General features: G+C 38.8%; 5 protein-coding genes, 1 long non-coding RNA gene, 1 other non-coding gene and 2 pseudogenes across 12 annotated transcripts; 4 read left to right on the top strand and 5 right to left on the bottom strand.

Moving 5' to 3' along the window:
- Positions 1-657: 657 nt before the first annotated feature.
- On the top strand, positions 658-1,388 carry LOC110773534 (NDR1/HIN1-like protein 3 pseudogene; annotated as a pseudogene).
- Positions 1,389-2,253: 865 nt separating this feature from the next.
- Positions 2,254-2,960, top strand: LOC110773533 (NDR1/HIN1-like protein 3). Its single transcript, XM_021978060.2, has one exon. It carries the CDS (start codon positions 2,258-2,260, stop codon positions 2,855-2,857), a length of 600 nt encoding a protein of 199 aa, XP_021833752.2. The 5' UTR covers positions 2,254-2,257; the 3' UTR covers positions 2,858-2,960.
- A 1,142-nt stretch (positions 2,961-4,102) lies between these two features.
- Positions 4,103-5,899, bottom strand: LOC110773548 (uncharacterized). Its single transcript, XR_002529322.2, has 2 exons — positions 5,378-5,899; positions 4,103-4,423 (listed from the first exon to the last, which is right to left on the bottom strand). It is a non-coding gene; the product is annotated as an uncharacterized LOC110773548 (long non-coding RNA).
- On the bottom strand, positions 5,544-5,646 carry LOC148293298 (U6 spliceosomal RNA). The gene has a single exon (XR_015825905.1). It is a non-coding gene; the product is annotated as a U6 spliceosomal RNA (small nuclear RNA).
- Positions 5,900-7,380: 1,481 nt separating the features above from the next.
- Positions 7,381-11,919, bottom strand: LOC110773545 (F-box/LRR-repeat protein At1g67190). Of its 6 annotated transcripts, none has more exons than XR_002529321.2 (4): positions 11,568-11,919; positions 9,653-11,101; positions 9,265-9,378; positions 7,381-8,814 (listed from the first exon to the last, which is right to left on the bottom strand). XR_002529321.2 is itself a non-coding variant. In XM_021978071.2 (2 exons), exon 2 carries the CDS (start codon positions 10,961-10,963, stop codon positions 9,713-9,715), a length of 1,251 nt encoding a protein of 416 aa, XP_021833763.2. In that variant the 5' UTR covers positions 10,964-11,189; positions 11,568-11,919; the 3' UTR covers positions 9,444-9,712. The 6 variants fall into 6 exon arrangements, 2 of the variants coding, with proteins under 2 accessions (XP_021833763.2, XP_088100361.1); XR_002529318.2 differs by having other exon boundaries at positions 7,381-7,753; XR_002529319.2 differs by having other exon boundaries at positions 7,381-7,746.
- Positions 7,574-8,182, top strand: LOC110773546 (NDR1/HIN1-like protein 10). The gene has a single exon (XM_021978073.2). The coding sequence runs from the start codon at positions 7,574-7,576 to the stop codon at positions 8,180-8,182; it is 609 nt and encodes a 202-aa protein (XP_021833765.1).
- A 798-nt stretch (positions 11,920-12,717) lies between the features above and the next one.
- LOC110773530 (iron-sulfur assembly protein IscA-like 1, mitochondrial) lies at positions 12,718-14,672 on the bottom strand. The gene is made up of 3 exons (XM_021978058.2): positions 14,423-14,672; positions 14,196-14,313; positions 12,718-13,117 (listed from the first exon to the last, which is right to left on the bottom strand). The coding sequence occupies exons 1-3, from the start codon at positions 14,610-14,612 to the stop codon at positions 13,018-13,020; spliced, it is 408 nt and encodes a 135-aa protein (XP_021833750.1). The 5' UTR covers positions 14,613-14,672; the 3' UTR covers positions 12,718-13,017.
- Positions 14,673-15,682: 1,010 nt separating this feature from the next.
- Positions 15,683-20,855, top strand: LOC110773541 (cell division protein FtsZ homolog 2-1, chloroplastic). The gene is made up of 8 exons (XM_021978067.2): positions 15,683-15,980; positions 16,297-17,045; positions 17,154-17,453; positions 18,136-18,226; positions 19,083-19,207; positions 19,808-19,900; positions 20,242-20,307; positions 20,396-20,855. The coding sequence occupies exons 2-8, from the start codon at positions 16,395-16,397 to the stop codon at positions 20,513-20,515; spliced, it is 1,446 nt and encodes a 481-aa protein (XP_021833759.2). The 5' UTR covers positions 15,683-15,980; positions 16,297-16,394; the 3' UTR covers positions 20,516-20,855.
- A 176-nt stretch (positions 20,856-21,031) lies between these two features.
- LOC110773540 (pentatricopeptide repeat-containing protein At4g14850 pseudogene) lies at positions 21,032-23,729 on the bottom strand (annotated as a pseudogene).
- Positions 23,730-27,310: the final 3,581 nt, after the last annotated feature.

Raw genomic sequence — 27,310 nt, 5'->3', positions numbered from 1 at the left:
AGCAGTCAGCACACCCAAAACTTTTCACATCTCAAACCTCACCTTTGCAAACTAATAGTTTTATTACTCAACACATCCTAACATATTCATGAGACACCTCTGATTATTTATTTAAAAATAAATTTCTTTAAACTTCTATAAAAAAAATCAAATCAAATCAAATGAAGAGCAAATATCATCGAGGCCAATCATCGCTAGTGTTAACATGAGGCGACCTTTAATCTTTTGTATTTGATAGCCTTTCGAAAAACCCAAAAATTTTGATTTGATTTTGGTTAGATGAAAAACTTAAATTGAACAACCAAACTGCACTGTACTTCAGCATTCTATCAACGAACTAGTTCCAATTCAATAACTTTGGAAGTTCCTCCATAACAAACAAATATAAAGAAAGTATATGATTACGAAAACACCTTGGAAGTTCTCTTGGGATTTTTCATAAAACTGTCCCCATTTGGCTTTTACATTGAACTCTTTGGCAGGGAAATTCTCTGTCTATTGCTAATCGCCTAAGCTTCATGCATGTACATAAGTTCTATCAACTCCTAATGCATATTCCTCAGCATTGTATTAACTAATAGTTAAACTTTTGACGTATAGATAAGCCAAAACTCACCCAACCTTCCCATTCCACAGAATCCATTTCTTGATTTTCATCTTGCCATGTCTCGAAGGCATCGCTGCTGCGCCTGCTCCTTCTGCGTGTTCTACAACATCGTCCTCTGCTTCCTCCTGTCCCTCCTCATATTCTGGTTGATCTTCCTTCCCAAAGAGCCCAAATTCATAGTCACAAATGCCTCTCTCGCGCAATTTGATTTCTCCACCACTAACAACACTCTCTTCTACAACCTTGCCCTCAACATCACCATCCGAAACCCCAACAGAAGGGTTGGCATATACTACAACCGCATCGAAGCCATTGCTAACTACAGAAAGAACAGGTTGCTTTGGTCACGTTGACTTCGACGCATTTTACCAAGGCCACAAGAACACCACCACTTTACAACAAGCCCTTGTTGAAGGGCAGCAGGTTGTGGTGTTTGGAGAACATGACATTTCCAAGTTTAACTCGGAGACAGCTGCTGGTGTTTACAGCATTGATGTGCAGCTTGCTGTTAAGGTTCGAGTCAGGTTTGGAAAATTTAAGACAGGCTATTACACGCCGTCACGGAACATCAACTGCAAGCTGAAGGTTCCTTTGAGTCTTAAAGAAACCACTGCTGGTGGTTTCGAGACTACAAAGTGTGGGAATGTTGATATCTTCTCAGATCCTGATAGTGTAGGCTAACTCTGTTTTGAGTTTTGTTATCCCCGATTGTAAAAGTGCTTGATTGGTGGCCATATTTTTACTATTGTGCTTAGCTAATATAAAACAATTGAATTAGCCAAAGTGTTCAGCACATGGTCGAACAATTTTCATACATGTTGTTGATTGAATTCACACTAAAAAATAACTAAGATTTTTTATGACAGGAGAGATGGGTTCGTGACTAAAACCTCTTAGTGGCAGAAAGTATTGTATTTTAAGTATGGCTGAAGGCATGCCCAAAGAGAAGATGGATATGCATTTTACACATCCACTATCATCATTAATTGGTAATAAGAAAAACACAAATTCGTATTTTTTCGGTAATTAATCTTATTAGTTAAATAAGAAAATATTAATAGTTTGTTGTGATTGCAATCTTGTATTATTTACAATGGCTAAAAATCAACTTAAGGAATAATTCATATTCAAACTTCAGTGTCTGAGCATCTTATGTTGCCGACGTGGTACTGTCACACCAAATAATTTCTCACATTGACGGTGTGCCCTTTAGAAAATGTTATGCAACCCCAAGGGGCCAAAATCATTTTATCGATTCCTATTCCATTATTAGTGGTCACCACTAACTCTCAAATCTCAGTCTCTCATACCTTCCCTCTCATCTCATCCCCTTCATCCACCATTTTTTACGGCTACTAAAAGCTTCCCCCCAAAAGTAAAGAGTTAAAAACAAACAAAGAAGATGAGTTGAAAACTACCAGTAACTGCTTGTATTGAACAACTTTGGAAGCGCCTCCTCTTGGTCGAAAGGATGCTTTGGAAGTTCGTCTTGATATTTCCAACAAAGCCAGTTGCTAAATATGCATATATATTCTGTCAAAATTTGTCAGCATTCTATTAACTAGCTAGTAATTAAGCTTGTATATACAAGTTAAAACCTCAGAGGGAAATCTATTCTCTCGTAACGTTTTTCTTTTCATTGCTCAGCCAATGACTCCAAGGTTTGGCGCCCGCTGCCGCTTCTGCCTCTGCAACACCATCCTCTGCCTCTTCCTAGCCCTTTTCATATTCTGGTTGATCTTCCTTCCCAAGGAGCCCGAATTCACCATCTCCAATGCCTCACTGACCCAATTCAATTTCAACAATAACACTCTCTACTACAACCTTGCGCTCAACATCACCATCCAAAACCCCAACAAAAGGGTTGGCATATACTACCGTCACATCCAAGTCATTGCTAACTACAGAAAGGAGAGGTTTTCAATGGTTAATTTGACTTCGCCGCCATTTTACCAAGGCCACAAGAACACAACCTCTTTGCATGATGTACTTGTTGAAGGGCAGCAGTTGGTGGAGTTTGGGGAACATGAACTTTCTCAGTTTAACTCGGAGACTGCTGCTGGCATTTACAATATTGATGTGAAGCTAGCTCTGTGGGTAAGAGCCAGGTATGGAAAGTTCAAGACAGCTGATTATGGGTCTAGCAAGATCGACTGCAAGCTGAAGGTTCCTTTGAGTTTTAGTGAAACACCTGCAACTGGTTTCAATACCACAAAGTGCGGCAATGTTTATGTCCTCACAAATCCTTGAGACTAGCCAGGGATTTGAGTTTTATGGTCCAAAAGAATATGACCCTTTTTAAAACACTGATAAAAATAAATAATAAAAAGACAATGTAATTGAAGAAATTAAAATTCAGAGAGGAAGCCATGAAGCCTCAAGCTCTCTAAGTTCAGAGAAGAATACTCATTGCTGATGGGGCAGTTGATGAATCGTCGGGAGTTCATGGGATTGTGGATTTTGTTTGAAATTAATATGGTCAGCTCATAGGTGCCCTTGCTAAACAGGTCTTAGGTACCGTAATTGATCTCTTTTGGATACTATTGAGCTACTAGTAGTCCAAGAGCAGGTTTCAATTTCCTTTTAAACCTTTTTTTAAAAAGAACTAATATAGCCGATCTTATTTTTAATTTTATTTAACGAAATCGTATAGCCATGCGGCTATTTAAAAAGAAATAGTATAGCCGGACGGCTATACTCTGTTTTTATCTAATTTTTAAAAGAAATAGTATAGCCGTGCGGATATACCCGGTTTTTTCCTAATTTTTTAATAAGCAAACGTACAATACTCTTCTTGAACATGTACGTACGTATTTTTTACAAACTTTTCAATAATACACACAACATTCACGTATTATACACATAATTCTCACATATTATTGAATACAAATAATATATATTAAAATATTGTATAGTGGTCTAACTTTTAAGACGTAATTTGCCAATATTTTGGAGAATAAAACAATTACACATTTTATTTGTATAGCCGCACAGCTATACGAAATCAATATCTATAAAGTATAAACTAATGCAACAAGGAGGGTCCTTCTTTTTTAATTTTTTTTTATTAAATAGTATAGCCGTCCTGCTATACTAGGAGTTTTAATTTGTTTTTCAAAAAAATAGTATAGCCGCGCGGCGATACCCTGATTTTTCCGGCATTACTTTGTTTTTCTAATTTTTAAAATATAGAGTATAGCCGCACGGCTATACCCGATTTTTTTATATTTTTTTAATAAGCAAACGTACAATACTCGTCTTTGTTAAGAAGATGCACTCCAGTTTTGGGCACAATTTTCTAATCTTTGCAGCCTTTAGAAGGGTTAAAAAAAACTTGTATGGGGCAGCCCTATTGCACCTGCCCCTCCCTAAGACCTACAGGAATTTATAGGTTTTTGCTATGAGGTCATTTCCTAAGAATGGCCTCATTTTCATTGATGACAGAGCTTGGAAACAATTATTTTGCAGAACTAGCAATTAGCATGACAAGTACAATAAATGGAAGAATAAAATGGGATCAAAGCCCGGAATTTGCATCATAATATTGTCAAGGAAAATATGTCAAGTGTCAACATGCTTAAAGCAACAGACTTTAGATACAAAGGCCAACTATATGTCAAACTGGTAAGGCTTTAGTTTTGAGTTGATCACTTGATAAAGAAAAAAAGTGGTATGGCTTTCACTACCTTCAAATTCTCAAAATGAAGCGACTCCGACAATCACTTCAAATGATCCATCGGCTTCATGATTTTCGAAGTAACAGACAGTATGGACTTTCGAAAGATTCATGAGTGCAAGCTTGAAAGCTCAAGGGGCCTGTCATGATACAAATATGAAACGTGGGTCAGTCAAAGGCATGAGAATCCATAAATATCAAGAAGCAGCCAATTCAAGCCAAGAACATAGGTGCTGTTATCACCCCCAGCTGAGAATAAATGTACGTAAGCAAAAAAACCAAGTCAGAAACAAAAGAAATTTCATGAAAATAGGTTTTCAGATTTCATGTCCCTAATCCCAACTCTAATTCCAGTCTGTCTGAACATATCACCATAAGGACGGTAAATTCTTCAACTCTTGTATCCAACCTGACATCATCATCTAGGATACGCTTTCTTGTTACTTAGCACTTCAAATCACTAATGAATCTTACTGTTAGCAGGATATTGAAATCACAGGGCTAAAAGCCTACAACAAAGCCCTCAGGTGGGCAGTTCCAGAAACACACAGCATTATAGACAGCGTTCTGCTTTACACCGATGATAACCCAAGGCAGCAGATAGCATATTATCCAAATTTCAAACCCGCCCCGCAACCGCAACCCTCCGTTTTATAAAACTAGTGCCATAACAAGGCCTTCGAGTTTTCAACCGTATGTTCTAAAACTGATCTAGGCCGGAGTTTAGAAATTATCCCTCTAGTACTCTTGCCTAATTACTAATTGTGAATGAAAAGCTTGGAAGTTAAAACAAGATAACTATCAAGTATATGTTGATTTGCTCACAATGAAACCTAAATTGCTTTGCTACCATTATGATATAAGAATTTCTCAAACAACCAAGATTGAAGCTTCTAAACGAGCACACACGCATTATGATGTAAGGGTTATATCAACAGAGTCATTTTATCAAACAGCTAATAGGCGAGCTTATTACATGCATTAAATTGGAAGACAAAAGATTCCATACTAAAAACTCAGCCTCTGAACCATAAAATACAACATAAATATGCTTTTAATTTAGAAAACTACATTGAATTCAAACTTTTACTCACCCCGGAAGATCAAAGACTGGGCCACCGAACCATCAAAGACTTCAAATCCAAAATGTTTATAGCTCCCAAAGCCCTCTGTAACTGCAGTGAACTATGCCTTTGGCCCTTGGGATTGTGAGTAAACACCATGGAGAGCGCAAAAAAAAAGAATTGCAGAAAAGAGCAAAAAAATTTGGACCATTTCTCGATTTATGCGTGTCATCCTTGCGCAGGGGCCATGCTAATCTTCTCTGTATCGTTCCAATTTTATCGGATGTCCCCGAAGGGACGACCTTATGTATTAAGCGCCAGTATATAAAGAGCTCTTATAATAAGCAATCCTCCGATGTGGGACAAAGCTTCCTTGGTCGGTTTAATAGTCAAATGTTCAGAAGTTGGACCTTTATTTGCGATTCAATAATAAGCCCAATGGAGTTTCAATCTCAATCCCTGACGAGTTAACTAAGAACTAGTTTGAAGCAAACATAATGGTCTCATTTTGAAGGCTCCTTTGAGGCACTCTAATTGGAACTTTGTGGTGCTTTGTTTTTGGATATTCAAGTGTGTAAAAAACACACTTTTTAACAATTCATAAAAAATTAAAATAAATAAAACCTCAAATTAACTTTTTCACTTCTTCAAAACTTTTGCACTAAAATTTAGGTATATTGAAGTTTGCCTATAAAATTACCCATTAGAAAACCTTAAGCCATAATCATTTTATTCTCCTCTTCATAAACTCCTCCCTTTATTAGTCCTTAGAGCATTTCCAGCAACAAACCCTTGCCATGGCAAGGGGGGCCCTAGGGCTGACACTATTCATGTGAATAGTGGCTGCCCTTGCCTTTTTTAGCTATGTGTGTTTCCAGCAATCAAACTCTTGCCATGGCAACTACTATTCATTTTTTTGTTTTTTTCACAATTTTTTTTACTTAAACAATTATTTTGGATAATATTTTCGGGTAAGATTTTTGGGTTCCTACGTGTCAATACTATTCATATCAGATAAGATTTTCGGTATTTTTTTTAAAGTGAAGAGTATTTGTTGGTATTTTTATAGAAAATAAATTCAATATTTTTTTGGAAATTTTAAAACATTTTTTCAATTTTTTTTCAATTTTTTATTGCACAAAAAATCGTCGCCGTTGGATTGCTGGAAAAAATCGAATCGGAGAGCCCCAGCAGCAGCCACGTGGCAGAGAGTACTGTGTGCGGCACTGTAGCGTACTGTAGCGTTACTGTAGCGATGACGTCAGCTTGCCCGAGTTTTGGACCTGGGGCTAGACTTGCCCTCGGGCCAGCCCAGTTCGCTGGGTCCCACTGCTTGCCCCGGCTGGGTTTTGTTGCTGGAAACAGGTTTTTGGGCTTGCCCCCCCCCCCCCCCCCCCCCCCAGCCCTCACCTTGCCCTCCCTGCTGGAAATGCTCTTACAGTTGTAGCCACTCCCTCTCAAATCTCAAACTCTCATTTCTTCCCTCTCATCTCATCCCCTTCATCCACCATTTCAGATGCTACCAAGCTTCCACCAAAAGTTAATGGGTAAACAATAAACAAAAATATTAAAAATAAAAGATAAATAAAAAGTTTAGGCGTAGTTAGCATGTTTCCAAAATACTTCCGTTTTCCGTACATGTCTAAAAAACTCAGTAAAATACACATCTTTAAAATCAAATATACAATACATGTATTATACATGTACATACATATTCTTCATGTTTAATACATGTGTTTTTTTTATAAAATTTTCAATAATACATACAAAATTTACAAATTAGACATGTATTTTTCATATATTATTGCAGAAAAATGATATATATTATAAATTGTAAATAAATTATATTAAAATATTATATAGTGGTTGAACTTTTCATTTGTAGACTTCCGTATTTTACTAACTATTAGGGGCTGGAAACTACCTGGAAAAAACCTGCTTCCAATCAGTAACTTTGGAAGTTCCCCCTAACCACAAAAAAAAAAAAAAAAACCTCTTTGGAAGTTCCCCTTGGGATTTTCAACAAGACACTCTTCAATCCGGCTTTGACATTGAAACTTTTGTCAAAGCCATAATCTCTTCCAACTGCTAATCACTAAATCTCAACGTACATACATACATTGTATCAATATATTGATTAAAAATCTTCATATAGGCAAAGCCAAAACCACGTTGTTTTATATATAGCTTTCCATCTCTCGCACCATTTCTTGTTTCGTCTCAGCCATGTCTGGAGGGTGTGCCTGCTGCTTCTGCCTGCTCTGCAACACTTTCCTCTGCTTCACCCTAGCCTTCTTCACGTTCTGCTACATCTTGACTTCTGATGAGCCCAAATTCAGTATCACCGATGCCTCTCTGACCCAATTCAATTTTACCAACACCGACAACAGCACTCTCCACTACAACCTTGCACTCAACATCACCATCAGAAACTCGAACAAGATGGTTGGCATATACTATCGTCGCATTCAAGTAATTGCTAACTATAGACAGAAGACGTTTGCTATGGTGAATTTAACTTCCGCACCATTTTACCAAGGCCATAAGAACACGACCACTTTGCATGCAGTTTTTGAAGGGCAGCAGTTGGCGGTTTTCGGGGAAAGTAACATTTCCCAATTAAACTCGGACACTGCTGCCAGCATTTACAGTATTGATCTGCAGCTTGCTCTTCAGGTAAGAGCCAGGTACTTTAGTTTCAAGACGGCCGAATACTCGTCTAGCAAGATCGATTGCAAACTGCAGGTTCCTTTGAGTCTTAATGAAACATCCCCAAGTGGTTTCAATGTAACAATGTGCGGGAATGTTCATATCTTGACAGATCGTGGGGACTAACCATAGATTTGACATTTATAGTACTGTAATAGGACCCTTTTTAACATACTCTTCCATATATATATATACACACAAACTAATTCAAGACTTGAATTTGTTTTTCTTTGCTGTTTCCTTCGGGTTGAGAGAATTAATGTGGTTCATGGCTGAGTTGAGTGGGAATATGTCATGGCTATGAAGCCTAAAGTGCAGAGAGGAACACTCAGTTGCTGCAGGCAGGGGAAACACCCACAGGTTCTTTTAAGCTAAATACAGATGGGGCAGTCGATGATCGTTGGGGATATTGTTCTAAACAAACATGAACTATTGGGCGTTCAAGCAAGGTGTTCAATTTTCTATTGATGCTGACTTTCACCCTCTCGTGGAGAAATTGGAATCTATGGAAGCTGCTATACTCTTGAACAATGATGATGTGTGTGGGGCTGCTAAAGCTTAATCTAATAGAGAATATCATGAGGCTGTTCCATGCTCAAGCTAATGTATGTAATGTGGTGTTCAGACCATTTGCTGCCCTCACCCTAGCACGCTTTGTGTTGCGAGAGTGGCGTTTATTTTTGCATTTTTCATATTTGTTGGATTAGCATGTCTCCTTTCTTCTGGAATCTGAAATCTAATTTGATGGTGATTCTCACCTAACAAACAGTAGATGTACAAATTCAATCCACAGGGTATGAGCATCTCTAAGCTAATCTCTTGTCTAAATGGTAAGAAGCAGACTTTTCATGTACTGTGGGTGTTAAGTGGCAACAACAGGACGAAAAGATATCAAAGTGGCCAAAATCACAAATTGGCCATACACCATCCTTTTCCACATTGATTAAAAATCGACCCTGCATCTAGTGTTAAAGTAGATGATAGAAAGTTTCAAAGTTGATGATCATCCCTAGAATTTTAGCATATCATTTAATGCGTTCATCCCATTTTACTTCCATGATTTTTGGTTTAGTTTTACGTTCTTTTACTTTTTTTTCTCACATGGACTAAGTTCATCAACTTACAATCAGTTGAAAAATCATGCCATTATCATTTTCAAGTAACAGGCTCCATTCTATCCATTCAATTTTTGAAGTAAAGGAGTTCACCTGCTCAAGCAATCGGGAGACATAGCATACCATACCCAGGACCCATATTCAGGAATGTAGCCATATTGAGTACCATGAACAGCTTCAATCCAAATTATCCAAATAGTAACCACACTACAAAACAAAGACATGGTAAAAGACAAGAGAATTATCAAGGATATAGACTACTAAATTCAAAATAGAGCACAAAACAATCTGTAATATTGAAATTTCCCTTTGAACATTCTGAAAAAAATACAAGCCTGACATAAACTGACAAAATTAATTTTCAAAACAATCTGTAAATTTACATTTGCTCAGCACTCATTAATCTTTATCCGGAAAATAAAGGGCATCCTTTTTCAGACTTGTATGAGGATGATATGAATCCTCGTAAACTGCCATGTACCTTGTTGTACAATCATGCGGAACCAAATTTGAACAATCACCACAGCAGTCAGCAGGACTTCTATTCATACTCAAACTGAACCTCTACACGCAGATATTTTCTCATCAGTCGGACAATGGACGAAGTGAAGCTTGCTAAAACTTGGCATTCTTCATGGGATTTAACTTCTGAAACAACGCCACAAATAACCAACTTCTTCAAGTTAGGGCATCTTTCTAGAAGTCCGGCCACCCAGTCAGAGAAAAGGTCACTGATTATCGTCCACCCAAGTTCTAACACAACCACGTTCTCCAAAGGAGATGTCCCCTGCAAGCCACAGACATCTCTTAAATCATAACTTAGTGACAGGTGACTTAACCGAGGGAAGCAAACAGAAACAGTCTCCAAATCCACGACCTCATCCTCATCATCAAATACAACACCCCAGAGCCGAAGCCTCTTTAAATTTGATGATTTTGAGATCATGTTATAGAACTTTGGCCACATAATCGTAAAGCTGCTAACATCCACAATCTGAAGATTTTCTGTGTTCTCACCAATATCTAGATGGAGGACACTAACATCATCAATCTTCAGAACCCTCAATGAACCCTTACCAATAAGCTCAAAAGCCTCAAGGGTACAATCTTTCAGGTGCAGATTCTCAACGCTATCAGCCTCCAATATGAACTTGTCTAAACTGACAGCTTCCACATAGATATCTTTCAATGAAGAGCTGTTAAGTTCCATAATTGCCTGTGCGTCCGACATGGCAATATCAGGATTAATAAGGGTCAAATTCTGAAGTTTTGGACATGCGGTGAGCAAAAGGCTCAAATCCAAAGCTGATATACTGACATAACTTAGGGAAAGTGACTTCAAACATGGAAATTTCTGATAACTGGGTTCAACACCTGTTACAGAGTTATGAGCCAATGACAATACTTCAAGCTTCTGCCGACTGCATTTCTCAATGATATTGACATTCGGGGTTGTCCTCACATTATAATGTAGTTGCCGCAAGGTATCCCGGGTATACATGAGCCAAGCTATCACTGGGGCAGCCGAAAATTCATCTACATCGTCCATAAAAATTGATAAACACTGCAATGCTGTGGTTTGGAATATTGTTTGAGTTATAAGAATTTCCAACCTACTTGGTGCCAGATCATGATATACAGACCAATCATTGGAATTGAAAGAAAGAGTATGGAGGTGATTCCGCCAAGCCTCTCTCCATTTCTTGCAAGTTGCGGATGCAATTACCACGTCCCGGGCAGCTTTAAGCCGGGATAATATGTTACCTATGACTTCAACTGGAAGGTGCTCCATACCCAATAAAAAGAAGCCTTAAATGTAGACCTAGGGAAGCTCTTGTTTTCAAAATGCAATAAAGCCCATGAAAGTTAAGAACCCAGCTCTAAAGAAATCCACACCGTACAGTTAAGCATCCAGAACTGTTAAGCCTATCTGGGTTTCAAACAAAATATCAGAAAATCAAGATCCATCATGGCCAAATACCAATCAGCCATCTTTTCCAGATAATTCACGATGCCATCTAAAAATTAAAATTAAAATTAATAAAAAAACCCAGATCAATATTTTGGACTTTCAATATTCGATCAGTGATTCTCAGTACAATCAACATGGCAGGCAGAGACAGCTAGTAGAATTTTGAAAAAGTCCAGTATTTTGGGCATTGAAAACAAGTCAATAATTTCAAAAGTTGGCAGATTTTGGACCGGATCAACATTCAATCCAGAGAAACCATGCAAACAAACTCAATAAGATAGCCCAATTCAAATCATCAAACGAATTTCAACAGCTTAGCATCAATCTACTTCCCCAAGCAATAAAAATCAATAAAAATCAAATAAAAGAGAAACAATCGTAATAGAAAGATAACAAAGGATGAGACAGAGAGAAAATCGCTTACCTGAAAGGCCAGGACAACCATGCTCTTGAAGCAAACCAAAATCCAAAAGTTCCAACTATCAATCCTTATCCCCATAATCAGAGAAAGATAATGAATTTGAATTTGGAATTTATTAATTCTGGAAAAGAATGAAAACGAAGAACCAAGCTTGCTTGGTCTAAAAGAGGAGACCGTGAAGAAGAAGAAAATGAAGAAGACTGTGCGATGAGAATAGGGGAACAAAATCTTCTTCTAACATTGTGTGGAAAGTGTAGAGTCTTGTGCACGTGAGAAAGACCCCTCCTACGTCTGCACTAGCAGTTGGCAAATAGGCAAAACCTCCCTCTAACTCCTTTTTTAGGCCATTTCTCACTATACATTACAATTTACAACCCATTTCCTTTCCTAACGTTTCTTCCAATCTTCTTTAGATGAGGTGGATCCTACATAACATGTATCCTACCTCACCTTCAAGAATCGGGAAAGAGTTGGGCTTGTAAGCATTTTCCATAAGAAGATGGTTGGTTTCGAATGTGGACAACTGACAATCGTTAATCGTTCAATAATTTAAAAAAATTATTGAATTCGAAATAATATTCTATAAGGAGATCGAAACTTGTATTATTGTAACAAATGTGGGCGACTCACAACTGTTAATCGGTACTAATTATATGTCAATTTGATTTTTCACAACTTTTTAAAATTTAGATCATGAAAGGCCTTAAGATACTTACACAAAAACGCACCATTTTGATCACACATAAATTGTTTTGATTCACGATAAGAAAATATCTACAATTTTGACTTGAGAAACCATTTTATGGATGCAAGTGTCCCAAGGAGGGGAACAATGCATATTGGTTTGAAGTGGCCCAAAGAGCCAAAATTGTAAACCCTGAAAAACCTAAGTCGATCTTCGTAACACCGAAACAATGGCACAAAAATGTTGAAGGAAAGAAGTACGTTACATAGCTTTACTCCCCAACAAAGTAACAGAGTCCAATTTCACAAACTAATACGTTAAACCTATTGTTCGATTTTGCAGCACAAATCATTTTGATCCTTTCCCTCTACGCTGAGAAAATCCTAATCGGAACGATACATAGCTTCTGCAAGAGTGCATATAAAACTAAGCCTGCAAGGAAAAGAGATGGGGACAGGAGGGGAGGAATGATCACAAAGCTGATCATAGCCATGAAGATCCCCATAGGAATCTCACTGCTGCAATTTCCACAAGTCGGGCGGCTTTTACATGTTCACGTTCACATCACGAAAGTTAATACAAATTCAACAAACACATAAATTATAGATATACATTGTGTTGTTCCAAACAAAATTGGAATCAGCTTTACAGAAGAATATGAACTTTTTAAGACCTAAGTTAGCACTGACTGCTATAACTCAGGAGAGTGCCATAAAAAAAATAATAAGTTAGTAAAGTCTTGGTTCATCGTGAGTTGGCCATAGTTCTTTAAACCTTCTTAGTAGCTCCACTACCACCTGTTGTCATGAAAGACTCTCCACAACCACACTGTCCTTTAGAGTTGGGATTGATAAATACAAACTCAGACCTGCCAACGAAAATAAAAATAAGTGTGAGGAAAACCAGGAAGGCAGTAGTAATTGGAGGCATAAGCAAGTTGTAATGACAAGGGTATCAATGCCAACCGAATAGTGCCATCAAGAAATGAATAACGGGTATCTGAATGCACGGTGGTTAAATTTAAAAAGTTTTCATCAGATCAACAAGGTGTCAATTTATCATGCCTCTAGGTTCTTCTTTAACACAAACCTGTCAAAGGTTCACAATCTCAAGTACTCATTCATTCAGTAATAAAGCAAGAAAAATAACTATTAGCAACCCATCTTGCTTCAATGTTTGGAAGCACACGTAACAATGTTTCTCCTAACATGGCCGGTTGAAGACTTCAGTAAAAGCCTTTTTAACACACACATTGAATTTGCCATCAAATGTGCACAGGCACGCATCTAACACCTACACTCTTTCACAATCTTTTTAATTCCTGAACATTACAATAAAGAGAGGATGAATTACTAATGGCAGCAGCGGTGGAGGTGATCATGGTCCCATGGTGGTCTTCAATTCTTAATGATGGCTCCGTGGTGGTCTGAATGAAATGGTGGTGAGGCTAGTTAGTATGATGGCAGGAACAGAAGGCTGACCATCTACGCAGGTGACAAAAGGAGGGGAACATTAAGATCAATAGTTGAGGGCGTAAAGCTTAAGCTGATGCTGGTGCTGTTCATTATAGCAGTGCAACGCAGCATCAATCTGGGTCTGGTATGGGGTGGCATTATATGGTAGTTAGGTAGCAGAAAACCCACCAGGAAACTGAAACATACTGCCCATATGATTGTCGATTGTTGTAAGATCCTAGCCCATTTCAAAGTGTTATATTCACACTCTCCAAAGTTAAACACGAAATTTGAAACCCAATTTTCCTCAGAAATGCTATGGGTTATGGCCAAAACGACAATTGAAAGAGATATAAATTACACAGCAATACTCAATTGTCTCCACCAAATTAAAACCAAAGGACTACACCAAAATCAAAATCAAGCAAACAATTTCATACAAGCGAAACGAATCATAAGAAATGAAAAGAAAAAGAGGACGAGAAGATTAACCTGAGTTTGTCATCTACAAAATCCATTTTGGTTCCTATAACGTGCATGAGCGCCTTTGGATCGATCAATATCTTCACACCCTTGTCCTCAACCAACTCGTCGAACTTCCCTTTATCATCTGCACATCAAAATTGGAGGCACGTATTTATCAAAATCATTTTCATTCAAACAAATTCAAGCATATAAAAATGAAGAACAACAACGAACAAGATCAAACGACGCCGGACCTGCGTAATTGAGAGTGTACGACAAGCCGTTGCAGCCACGAGCCTTGACGCCGAGCTTGAGATAAGGCCGCCGGCGCTGCTCCAGAAGCTGCCGTATACGACTCGCCGCCGCATCCGTTAAGCTGACGGCTTGACGCCTCGCTGCCGGTCCGATCCTCTCGGCTGCCGCCGCCAGAAACTGCGAAGCCATCGGTGAGATTTTTAATATCCTTCTCCCAAAATTGCCTTCACGATCTGAAACTGCTTGTGTTGAACTCGCGCCAGGGTACTTCCGTCATTTGAACGTTGCGTCCCAAACCAGTTTCTGGAAGTTTCGTGGACACAGGAGCGAGAAAATTTATGCTTACGTGTCGCAACAGGATTCGCTTATGTGATAATTACCTCTTTGTTCCATGTTGCGAGATGTTTTTTTACCGCGCTCCGTGACGTGCCTAACATTAACCGTTAATGTCCGAGTTAATCTAAGACCGTCCTCTGATGAGCTTGGTGAGAAATTGAACGGTGATGTCTTTAAAGTGAATATGAGGTGCGTCCTTCTAAGGTGAGATTTTAAAATACTCTAATGTACGAGGAAAAAGTTCGAACTCAAATGTAAGGGAGAGTACGCATTACCATAGATAATTTGATCTAATTCACATAAGCTTAAGTTGGCTATTTATTTTATTTGAAATGAAGGAATAATTGACCTCATTTTGTGAACTGGATTATTTCAATAATTTTTCAAAACTGAACTAATGACCAGAGGCTTCACAAAAATTATCTAGGCATTGCTTCATGAAGATAGCTTGTCGTTGGGAAGCTTCAGCAAAGAGGATAAAATTATACTAGTATCATATTTGTTTTTCGGTAAACTTATAAATGACGAGACTAAACTTATTAAATTGAACAACATGACATATTATGTTTTTAGAAAGAAAAAAAAACACAAAAATTTGAACTCTATTCAAGCTTAGCATATGATAATTCAGTACATCAAACCTCCAATTTACTACATATTTATGTTGAAGAAGGTAAAATTCCACATTAAAAACTTGACAAATATAAATACAATATATAATGAGTTGTTCCACTACAAAAGCGGTTCTCCGCTTGTATTAGGTGCATTAATCAAATTTCTGGGTGCATTGCATTGCATGGGAATTTCTGTAGCTGTCATGTTCAATGATTTGGGCCCAAACAATTAACACATGAAATTTAAGGTAGCCCATCAATTAAACCCTACACTGAACGATAAGGGTTTTGTGATTGTGTAGACCTGGTTCCTTTCATGAGAGCCCACACAAAGATGCTCGTCACCTGAAAGAAGCCAAATCAATCACCAACCTCAATCGCTATTTGCTCGCTTTTCTCCATTTTTTCTCAATTTTCTTGCTTGCCTTTATACCTCCACTTCATTATCAACAAGGACCTCGACAGTCTAAATCTGAGTGAGCCACTTTTAAGACTCTAGAAACCGAAGGTGCTAAAAACCCTCCATTTCCGACTGTTTGGGCTCAACGCCCAAATGCTTCCAGGAGTTTTGTTGTTTCTGTTTCCTAGGTTTCTTCAGATTTCTCAGGTCTGTTCATCTAAACCCAGGTGCCCATTTTCTGTTTCTTGCTTGTTTCTCTGAAAATTGGGTGTCCATTTGTTCAGCATTTCTGGTTTGTTTCTTTGTCATTGTAGTAGACTGCTAACTTCATAGTTACTTTGAATTCCGTATAATTTGTTGTTAGCTTTGCTTTTGCTGTTATAATTATAGTCCGGGGATTGTCTTGTTGGATTTTCTGTTTGATTTTGTTTTAATTGACCGTTGGCATTTTACCCTTTGTTCGTCTTGACTGTTTGGGACCAATTGTGTGGTTTCTAAGAATTATTCGGTTTTTGATAAACAGGTAGTGGAAGAAAGATTGGTGGTAGGATTGAAGTTTTAAGTCATCTGGGTTTCTAAATTTCTTGGCATTTATCAACTTACCAGTCTCGCCATTACAAGATGGCGACTTATGCGTCAACGTATTTTACTATTTCTGATACTCGAAACCCAGTGGGACTACTAACAGGACGTGGGGGGAGGTTATTAATGAAGAACCAATTAGGAAACTTTAGCTGCGTGAAAATGGCAGAAGACAAGTATGGTTTTATGGGTGCAAGCCATAAGTCGACTTTGACACAAGTCAAGTGCTCAAGCAACTCTCAGAGTGTCAATTCATATCAGAATAAAGACCCTTTTCTGAATCTACACCCTGAAGTTTCATTGCTTAGAGGGGAGGGAAACAATACGGTGAACAATCCAAGAAAAGATATCTCAAGTGGAAGTGTCACTGAGAGCTTAAGTGATAAATCTTCTCCTAGTAACTACAGTGAAGCAAAAATCAAAGTTATTGGTGTTGGTGGTGGAGGGTCAAATGCAGTTAATCGCATGATAGAGAGTGCAATGAAGGGTGTGGAGTTCTGGATTGTTAACACCGATGTTCAAGCTATGAGAATGTCTCCTGTCTTTCCTGAGAACCGCTTACAAATTGGTCAAGAGCTTACCAGGGGTCTTGGTGCTGGTGGAAACCCAGATGTTGGTATGAATGCTGCCAAAGAGAGCAAAGAATCGATAGAAGAAGCCCTGTATGGATCAGACATGGTCTTTGTTACGGTAGGTTCACATTCTGTTCCTCTGTCATGACTCCCCAAAAGATGCCAGTATATTGTGTTATTTTATTGCAAGCATTTCTACTTTGACTTTAAATTTCTCTATATGCAGGCTGGAATGGGTGGAGGAACTGGAACTGGTGGGGCTCCTGTAGTTGCAGGAGTTGCAAAGTCAATGGGTATATTGACTGTTGGTGTTGTGACAACCCCGTTCTCTTTTGAGGGACGAAAGAGGGCAGTTCAAGCCCAGGAAGGAATTGCTGCTTTGAGAGAAAATGTTGACACGCTGATAGTCATTCCAAATGACAAGTTATTGACTGCAGTTTCCCAGTCTACCCCAGTAACAGAGGCATTTAATCTGGCTGATGATATTCTACGACAAGGAGTTCGTGGTATCTCTGATATAATCACGGTATGTGATTTTTAAAGATACTGTGTGTAATATGAATTATTTTCTTAATGGTCCTTACCAGAGTTTTAAAGAAATAAATGAGCTAAGGAAAGCAAAGAAATAAAGAAGAAAAAAAATTGAAAAGAAAATGAGAATGAATACAACAGGAACCTTGATTTCCTTATTTTATTTCTGCCACGTGTAGACCATAATCTCAATAGCTGATTCCCTACAGTCATAAAGAATGCTTGATAGACTCTAAGAAAGTCATGTTAGTACTTCCCCTAAATGCATTTTAAATATACATAAACAGTAAGGGTATCAGTACTTCTCTGTGAGTAACTGTTCAATATTATCACGGGTTGAAAGTTATTATTCAAAAACTGGCACCCAGTGGTGGAATCTAGTGATGATATATTTGCTAGTTTATTAATACTGATAAACTGATACTAATATTTTTGAACCTTGAACTTATGGCTTTAAAACTTTAAGTTCAAAAGTAATATAGAAAAAAATCAAAATGACGGTATTTGCCTCAAACTTGAACTTCTGGCTGTTAAGACCTTATGAGCAATAGGTTGTTATCTGCTTAAAGTGTCTTTATTTGTTCAAAGGAGTTTTTGATTATTTATTTGTATATCATTGCATCTTTTTATGGAAATATTTTTTTTCTCTGATTACTTGGTCATCACCTTGATTGCAGATACCAGGGCTGGTAAATGTGGATTTTGCTGACGTACGGGCTATAATGGCTAATGCAGGTTCTTCATTGATGGGGATAGGAACAGCAACTGGTAATGTTTTAGCTACTTACTACTAGGATGTTTAGATTGTTTATTTCATGTCAGAGGCTTCACTTATGAAATAAGACTTCATTATTGTGGTTCCAAATTTTTCATATTGCCTTCCATGATGACACCCTTGTGGATAACCTTCTTGTGAAGTTAATAGATTATGAATGGCACCAAGAACTTCTCAGTTTTTCTGGTTAGAGCATGAGGAGGAAAGGTCTGAAAGGAGACATAACCCTAATTTGTTGGAATCTAAAATAGGTTTTTTGGGCTTAGATAGATAATTATGCAATCAAAATGTTTACTAAAAGACGTGATGTTGATTTTGCATATTTTCTCTTAATTAATTAATTTTAGTCGCTGCATTTATGCAGCTAGTGAAAGATCACCAAAATACCGGGTGGTCCATTGTAATAACTGTTGTTATTGGATAAAGAGGTATTAAAATCCTTCTTACCTAGATCTTTGTAACCTTATGTGGTGCGAAGAAAACTCTACTTCTAGTTGTTTCTTTTTATGGTTGTCTTCACAACTGTGTAACTTTCAAGGGTTATAAGAATGGCAACTCCGACTTTACGTGTAGTTTATCTTAAAAACATAATATGTTTCTGTTTTCCGTGATGTATATAATATTCCCTAATTAGAACTGAAAGGGAAATTGTGTATACAGTACACCTATATCATGAATTCTGATATCACAAATTCTGATATCATTTGCATAGACTGTCATGCATTGCCAGTTTTTTTCCTTAACATGCATCTTCATCAAGCCTTTTGTTCCAGTAACGGTGAGCCTTTTCAATTGTTCATAATATAATGCTATAACTATTTTCTAAGGGTTTTTTTTCCCTTGGAGTAGGGAAGACGAGGGCAAGAGATGCTGCATTAAATGCCATCCAATCACCTTTACTTGATATCGGTATAGAGAGAGCTACTGGAATTGTTTGGAACATAACTGGGGGAACTGATTTGACCCTTTATGAGGTACTTTTCTCTCTCTCACTCTCTTTTTTGGTCATACTCGTGGACTCATGGAGTTGACATATTCTTTTGTCTTCTGTATGAGAGTCTTTCCACTGCTTTTTGTCTGTAGAAGGAAATATGTTCTTCCCTGAAGTCAGCTATCTTTAGGAATTACTTTTACAGTTTCACCATTGCATTCCACATCCGCACACGTATTTAGTTTAGCAGTTCTTTGAACAGCCATAGCCTGATTTACATGTAAAGAAAAAGATGCCTTTATGCTTCTCCTGTTCATTCTCTTGCCCTTTCCTTTATCAGGTTTGACTTAAGTGGTCTGAAATATTATGAAGCAAATGCTCCCCTTAATTCTAACCTGCAAGGATGACGTTACTCTGCAATCTTCTTAAGATCTTATTCTAGGGAGGCCAAGAGATATAGACTAAAAGTTTCATCTATTACTTAGTTTTCTCATAGAGAAATCAATTGGTTGACCCAGAAATGTCCTAAGTTCCAATGCGGTAACTCCAGTATCTACTGAGTCCTAAATGGTAGTTGTCACACACAGTTGATACGATGTATTTCTCTTTTCTTACTCTAATTTTCAAATGGGTGTTCTCATAGGTAAATGCTGCAGCCGAGGTTATATATGATCTTGTTGATCCAACAGCAAACTTAATATTTGGAGCAGTGACAGATCCATCACTCAGTGGTCAAGTAAGTATTTTGCTTTCTCTAAAGTAAACATAGCAAAGTTTTAGCATCTGCAGTCCTAGCCTGCACATTATGTCATGAGCCTGCAATATTTTGGCCCATACCATCTTGCTGTACCAGTAATTCAAAAAAAAGAGAAAATTAAAATAAAATTCAACCAATTGATATATGTTTTTGTTTGGTTAGTTATTTCTGCAATTCTACTTGCCAGAAAAGCATTTTATACCTTTTTTTAGTACAAGGTATAAGTAATTAGAAAAAATGTATATATTATTGCATCTGGTGGTGTTTTAGTTGGAGTACATCTTAAAATGCCATGCTACTTGTTTTGATTTTTCATTCAGGTCAGTATAACTCTTATTGCTACTGGATTCAAACGCCAAGAAGAGAATGAAGGGAGGCCACTCCAGGTATTCCTAAACTCTCTCTCTCTCTCTCTCTCTCTCTCTCTCTCCAGGCCATTCCAGAAACAATTTTGTAACATCTACCAAATTGCAGGCACAAGGAGACGTCACCCTTGGAATCAATCGACGGCCTTCCTCTTTCATGGAAGGTAGTCAAGTCGAGATTCCTGATTTCTTGAAGAAGAAAGGACGCTCCCGCTATCCAAGAGTCTGACATGCCTTTTTGTCCAAACGAGGGCCGTGTCTCAGACCTCTCGGCCTCTTCATTCCTACTAGCTCAGCATCCATCCAAGGGATTTAAATGTGCCTCTGTAGATACTAGATGATAGATCCGCAATATGCCATCTGTTAGTGGTTTCTAGCTTTGATATATTATTAGTTCATACTCATCTGAGTGTATGTTTTCCCTTTCACGTCATTTAGAATCTTAGATCTTGTTTTCCCAGAAGCTTTGAATAAACGCCATTGGCATTGGCATTGGCATGTACAGTGTTTTCCCCCTAGAGGGTGAGATAGAACTTATGGAGAATCATGAATGGCTTGGTTCAGAGAAACTAATTCTTTATTTTTACTTTTTTACTTAGTTTTTGTGGGGATCATCTCCGATATCTGATTCTTGATTTATGCTTTCTTTAACTATCTCAAACAAGAAGTAGCAGCCATTTATATTTCTCAATGAGGTACCACATCTCAGAAGTAACTGTTGGGTGAAAGACATGAGACTCCCCCATTTTGTTGGGTGAAACACAAACTGTAAGTTCATTAATCAATTATGAAATCTGGGTCACTTAGTTGAACAATAAAGATTCAATCATCATAATGATTTGCATCTCCATCAGCAGTGATATTGAATTCCCCACACTCCACTCGATTCTTTGAAGATTCAATAATCATAATGATCTGGGCCATCTAAATGAAGTTTCTCTTTGATCCCCTACCAATGGCTGCCAAATTATTGATGGCAAAGGGTTTGTTGCCTTCCATGATCAAGATGAAGGCCCGGGCAAAGGCTTGTCTCCTTGCATGCTTCTGAATCAAAGCCTAAAATCCCATTATTCCTTCTTGATGACCAAGTCATCTTACATTTCTTCCCCTACCAGTTGGATCAAACGATTGTCAGACAAGCTCTTGTTGGTGCGCAAGCTCAGAAACCAGGCAGACAAGTCTTGTGTGCCTTGAGAACTCATGTGAGTAAATAAGATGGTTCTGGGCAATAATCCCTTTAGAAATGAATCGGCCTTCGAAACACTACCAGTAATCTCCACATGAACATAACCCATCTGCAAAATGGTGAAATCGATTATTATCCCGAACAATAATCTTCCTTCCTACCACCTTGGAGATGTACTTGATTGCAGAATGGCAATCCAAGCACACCCTTAAATTTTTCTTCACAATTATTTGCTTCCCAGCTGGCATACTTATTAGTGCAAATGCAATTGCTATCCTCTCACTGTGATGGTGAAGAAGCTTTTCCTTCGAGCTTTCGTCCATTTCATGTGGAATAGAATCTGTTTGTGGAACATATCCAGCTTCCTTTATCTGATCAAGAAGAGTATCAAGTTTTTCATAAATTTCTTTCATCAGAGGATGAGACCAATCTTCGGCTCCGAAAGTATGGGTTTTGTTTCCAACATCAACCCAACTATAGCCAGGCAATTTCTTCATGCGGCCATCTTTCATCTTCTTCCTCACACTCCTCACATCTTCCCACTGCTGTTCCTTTGCATATATATTTGAAAGCAAAACACGTGCTCCAATATTCTCAGGTTCAAGCAGCATCAGTTTTTCTGCTGCAAGTTTGCCCCTCTCCTGATCATCATGAATCCTGCAAGCCCCAAGAAAAGAGCACCACCCAAAAGCATTTGGTTGAATTGGCATGTTATTTATGAACTCTTCAGCCTCTTTAAGCCTTCCAGCCCGACCAAGTAAATCAATAACACAAGAGTAATGTTCTTCTCTAGGCACTATGCCATATCTCTTCTCCATAGAATGAAAGTAATTTAAACCTTCCTTTACCAATCCAGCATGGCTACACCCTGTTAAAAGACTGACAAATGTTATTGCATTTGGTTTCACTCCTCTGTTTACCATTATAGTAAATGTTTCCAAGGCTTCTTTTCCTAAGCCATGAAGAGCAAACACACTTAACAATGAATTCCATGCAACTTCAGTTGGATTTTCTATCTCGTCAAACACTTGGATTGAATGATCAAGCAACCCACATTTTCCATACATATCAACAAGAACACTATAAACAAAAGGGTCTCTATCGAAATTAACCTTAACCACATGAGCATGAAGCTGGATTCCTTGATCAGGTGCAGCTTGGTTGGCACAAGCCTTGATCAAGCTAGAGAAAGTGAACTCATTAGGCTCAACTCCCCGCCTCTGTAAGTCAACAAACAAACTAAAAGCCTTGTCAATTTCATCCATCTCAACAAAACCATTGATCAGAGAGGTACAAGAAACAATATTTCTACCATCAGAGTCAATCCAAAACACATTTGAAGCACTCTCCATATCTCCTGCTTTCGAGTACATATCAGTCAGAGCATTGCCCACAGAAACCTCTACTTGAAGTCCTAACTTCAGAACAGTTGAATGAAGACACTTTCCAAACTTACAAACCTTCAATGCAGAACAAGCATTTAACGCACTACAAAGAACATGTTGATCTATAACAATCCCATCATTAACCATCCTCTTATAAGTTAGTAAAGCTGCCTCTGAATCACCATTCTTTGCATATCCATCAATCATTGAAGTCCATGATACTGCATCCTTACACGGCATCTCCTCAAAAACCTTGCAAGCATCAGCCATCAACCTGAACTTCCAATACATATCCGCCAAATTACTACCCACAAATAATTCAAAAGCCAAGCCCAATTTCAAAGCAAGAGAATGCATTTGCCTCCCAATCTCAATCGACCCAAGAAACACGCAAGCTCTGATGACACTTGCAAATGCAAACTGGGTTGGGTTCTCTCCAGCACCCCTCATCTGGGAAAAAGTTTTCAAAGTCTCAGAGAACCTCCTGTTTTGAGAAAACCCAGTTATCATTGCTGTCCAAGAAACCAAGTTTCTCTGAGGCATTTTGTCGAAGACTTTGAGAGCATAGTCGACCTCCCCACATTTTGAGTACATATTGAGAAGGTGGTTGGCGAGAAAAATGCATGGCGGGTACTCGGTGCGTAGAAGCTGAGCATGGAGCTCCTTGCCTCTGTTTAGCTGCTTGGTTCGTGCGTAGGTTTGGATAGTTTGCGCCAAGGTGGTGGCGTCCTGGAGCATGTGCCCGCCAAAACGGCACACCGCTTGAAAATTCATAGAGGGGTGAAATCGAAATTTTGTGGAAAAGCTTTACACATTGCATAAGAAAATGAAATTATGCCCCATATGTCCCTTCCTCACAAAATAGAATAAATTTCCTTTTTTGCTAAATATTTGGGTATTTTATAGGACTAAGTACAGTAAACCCCCCAACCTATAGGGCCATTTTCAAGTACACCTCAATCTATCGACAAATTACAATTACATACACAACGTCACGAAATATTACAAGCGAGCCCCCTCCGTTAGCGAGATCGTCAGAATAGTCGTTAGCTGCCTACGTGGCGTCTAGCTGGACATTTTTTTAAGGGCATTTTCGGCATCTCAAGTCCATGGGTTTCGCGCCAACACAACACGTGACGTTTTTTAATTCAAAATAAAAAAAACCCAAATCGATTTGCAGATTCTCGTCCAGAGCCCCTCCCCTCCCCACGAAAATCGATTTCCCCCCCAAATAGAAACTTCTTCCCCAAATTGAAACCCAAACCCCATTTCGTGTCGATCGAAAGCGCACAGAGAAGGCTGGGTTGCTGTAAGTCGAGATGGCGTGGAGTCGTTGTCCTCGTGGCTGTCGTCCTCCTCGTTACTGTAAGTTGCATGTGGTTTTATTCCTTCTTGCTTTTTGGTTTTGTCGTACAGAGGTTGCGGTTTTGTATTTTCTGAACCTGTGATTTGCTTTGAAGTGTGCTTGAGAGTGATATTTGTGGTCCATGGTCCATTTCTGTCGGTGTTTTGTTGGAAAAGCATAAAAGGTCAATTTTTGTCGGTGTGTTGTTGGAAAAGCATTAAAAAAAGCACTTTGTTTGTCAGACCAAACTGCTTTGGATTCCAGACAATACTCAGTGGTCCAAAACGTGTGCATTTGTTTATGTCCTTGTGTATTCACCATTACTGTATTGAACAATTATTTTGTAGGTGAAGATGATATGTTCACTATTTGAATGAACCATGGGGGTTCTATATGTGACAACCTGTATGTAAATGGGACTGTGGACTTCATTGATTTTTGCGATAAGGACCAAATGTCTATGTTTGAAATTGGTCTGATGGTTAAGGAGTTAGGCTATGATGGTATAGTGTTATATCACTATGAGCTTCCCAACTCTTCTTCTGTAGAAAAGCTTCTCTCTGATGCAGATGTTATGAAAATGTGTGAATGTGTGCCTAGAGTGAGGGAGATAGATATTTATTTGACACAGTTGGCTGATGACCCTTATACCTTTTTAAACAAACACAAAGAGATCGAGCTGCAAAGGGTGGAAGGTTCCGGGGTACAAAAACAGAGGTCACTGGTGATTGAGGATCTAGGATATGCTGATTGTAGTCCTGTTGTTCTTTATAACAGAAAGAGCAATGTTGAGCAGGAAACTACATATCCTAAGCCACATAAGGTGAAGATAGTTGAGCAAGAAGCAGTGAATAATGTTGGGGATTTTTCAGAACCTGAGGCACCAAAGAAGGGAAAGGGTAAAAGAGTGGCTGCAACTGAGGCACCAAAGAGGGGAATGGCTACAAGGTCTTCAAAGGGTAAAGCAGTGGCTGCACCTACGGTGTCAACAAGGGGAAAAGGTAGAAAGTCTTCAAAGGATAAAGGGGAAGATAGTGATGCATCTAGTTTTGTTGACAGTGACTATGGGGAGGATAACATTGAGGAGATGGCTGAGGAACACAATTTTTTGCAAAAGTGGATTACAGACCGTGCCCCAGTTGAAGATACTTTTCGGCCTCTTGAAGATGAAGAGAGAAATGAGGGTGAAGGTGGTGGTGTTAATGAGGGTGAAGGTGGGGTCCGTAATTCAGACAACTTGGTAGGTGGGGACCAACCTTCACAAACTGGTCAAAGTGGGGACCAACCTTCACAAACTGGTCAAAGTGGGGACCACCCTTCACAGACTGCTCAAAATGAAGACCATCCTTCACACACTGGTCAAAATGAAAACCACCCTTCACAGACTGGTCAAAACAGGGAGCCGCCTTCTCTGACTAGGCAGTTTGAGTATACAGATCTTCAAGACACCAGGTTGGAAGAGGGGGATCAAGCAGTGGAGGATGAGTTGAAAAGTGTTCATTCAGATGAAGATAATGAAAGAGATGCAAGGGGGAAAAAATTCAAACACTATAACCATGAAACAGACAAAGAAAACCCTATACTTGATACTGGAATGATATTCAGTGACGCCAAGGTTTTTAGAGAAGCTGTTCGTGAATATTGCTTGTTGAGTGGGAAAGAAGTCACTTTCACCAGGAATGAAAGGTATAAGCTGAAGGCAGTGTGTAAGGCAGTGAGTTGTCCATGGCAGATTTATGTGGCTTCGAAAAACACTACAGATCGAATCTTGGTGGTGAAAAACTATAATCCTAGTCACAATTGTGTCAGAGTTTTTGCTAACTCACAAGCCTCAACTAAATGGTTGAGAGATAAGTTCCTGCCTAGGATTCAGACAAATCCCACAATGCCTCCACAGTCTATAGTCAACTCAGCCTCTTCTGAGTTTAAAGTAGGTATATCAAGGATGAAAGCTTACAGGGCAAAGGCAGAGGCGCTTCGACTCATTGAAGGAACGGTTGCTGAGCAATATGCCATGCTCTGGGATTATTGCCATGAGCTGGAAGACAAAATCCCTGGCTCTACAACAAATATACACTGTCAGTCTGTTAATGGTGAAACAGTTTTTAAACGACTGTACATTTGTTTAGAACCATTAAAGAAAGGGTTTAAGATGAACTGCAGGCCTTTTATTGGGTTAGATGCTTGCCATTTACAAGGGGTTTATGGTGGACAGTTGGTTACAGCAGTTGGGATCGATCCCAATAACGAGACTTGGGTGATAGCATATGTTGTGGTTGAGATGGAAACAAGGGAGTCATGGACATGGTTCACTGATCTGTTGGCCAAGGATGTGGACATTGTTAATTCACATGGATGGGCCTTTATATCTGACAAGCAAAAAGGACTGGCTGGTGCATTTGAAGACCTTGTGCCTAATGCTGAGACAAGATTCTGTGTGAGGCACCTTTGGGATAACTTCAACAAAACTTATAAAGGTCAAGTTTTGAGGGATCAGTTATGGAAGTGTGCTAGAGCTACCAATGTGCCTTCCTTTAAGTATCAAATGGAAGTAATGAAGACCTTAGATCACAATGCTTGGGAGTGGCTTGCTGAGAAGCTGCCAACACAATGGTCTAAGTCTCATTTCAGAACACTTATTAAGTGTGACATGCTGCAGAATAACTTGTGTGAAAGCTTCAACAATACTATCAAGGCAGCAAGGGACAAGCCAATTATCACAATGCTGGAGATGATCAGGTGCTTGTTGATGAGAAGGATCCAGTGGAGGAGGGACAAGATGAGCAGTTGGCCTCATAGGATATGCAAGAACATTTTTGACCATCTGCAAGACAAAAAATTAGAAGCATGCAACTGTACTGTGCAATAGTCTGGTGGTCCTAAATATCAAGTGGATGCAGGAAGAGGGGACCAATATGTGGTAGATTTGGATATCCACATTTGTTCTTGCAGGAAGTGGGACTTGTCAGGCATTCCTTGTGCTCATGGAATTGCTGCCATACATTACAAAGGAGGGCAAGTTGTGGAGGATTATGTGCATTCTTACTACAGCAGGGACAGTTACATGGCCCTCTATACTAATCTGATTATGCCAATTAATGGGTCACA

The sequence above is a fragment of the Prunus avium genome, chromosome 7 (genome assembly GCF_965620075.1).
Source record: "Prunus avium chromosome 7, drPruAviu1.hap1.1, whole genome shotgun sequence".
Lineage (NCBI taxonomy): Eukaryota > Viridiplantae > Streptophyta > Magnoliopsida > Rosales > Rosaceae > Prunus > Prunus avium.
This window is presented reverse-complemented; position numbering and strand designations above follow the sequence as displayed.

Coding starts and splice junctions, on each gene's coding strand:
- LOC110773530 (XM_021978058.2), bottom strand. CDS start 14,612: ATGGCTTCGCAGTTTCTGGCGGCGGCAGCCGAGAGGATCGGACCGGCA. Junction 14,314..14,422: donor GTACACTCTCAATTACGCAG/GTCCGGCGTCGT, acceptor TTTGATGTGCAG/ATGATAAAGGGAAGTTCGAC. Junction 13,118..14,195: donor TTTGTAGATGACAAACTCAG/GTTAATCTTCTC, acceptor TTTCGTTGGCAG/GTCTGAGTTTGTATTTATCA.
- LOC110773546 (XM_021978073.2), top strand. CDS start 7,574: ATGTCTGGAGGGTGTGCCTGCTGCTTCTGCCTGCTCTGCAACACTTTC.
- LOC110773541 (XM_021978067.2), top strand. CDS start 16,395: ATGGCGACTTATGCGTCAACGTATTTTACTATTTCTGATACTCGAAAC. Junction 17,454..18,135: donor GTATCTCTGATATAATCACG/GTATGTGATTTT, acceptor CCTTGATTGCAG/ATACCAGGGCTGGTAAATGT. Junction 19,901..20,241: donor ATCCATCACTCAGTGGTCAA/GTAAGTATTTTG, acceptor TTTTTCATTCAG/GTCAGTATAACTCTTATTGC.
- LOC110773533 (XM_021978060.2), top strand. CDS start 2,258: ATGACTCCAAGGTTTGGCGCCCGCTGCCGCTTCTGCCTCTGCAACACC.
- LOC110773545 (XM_021978071.2), bottom strand. CDS start 10,963: ATGGAGCACCTTCCAGTTGAAGTCATAGGTAACATATTATCCCGGCTT.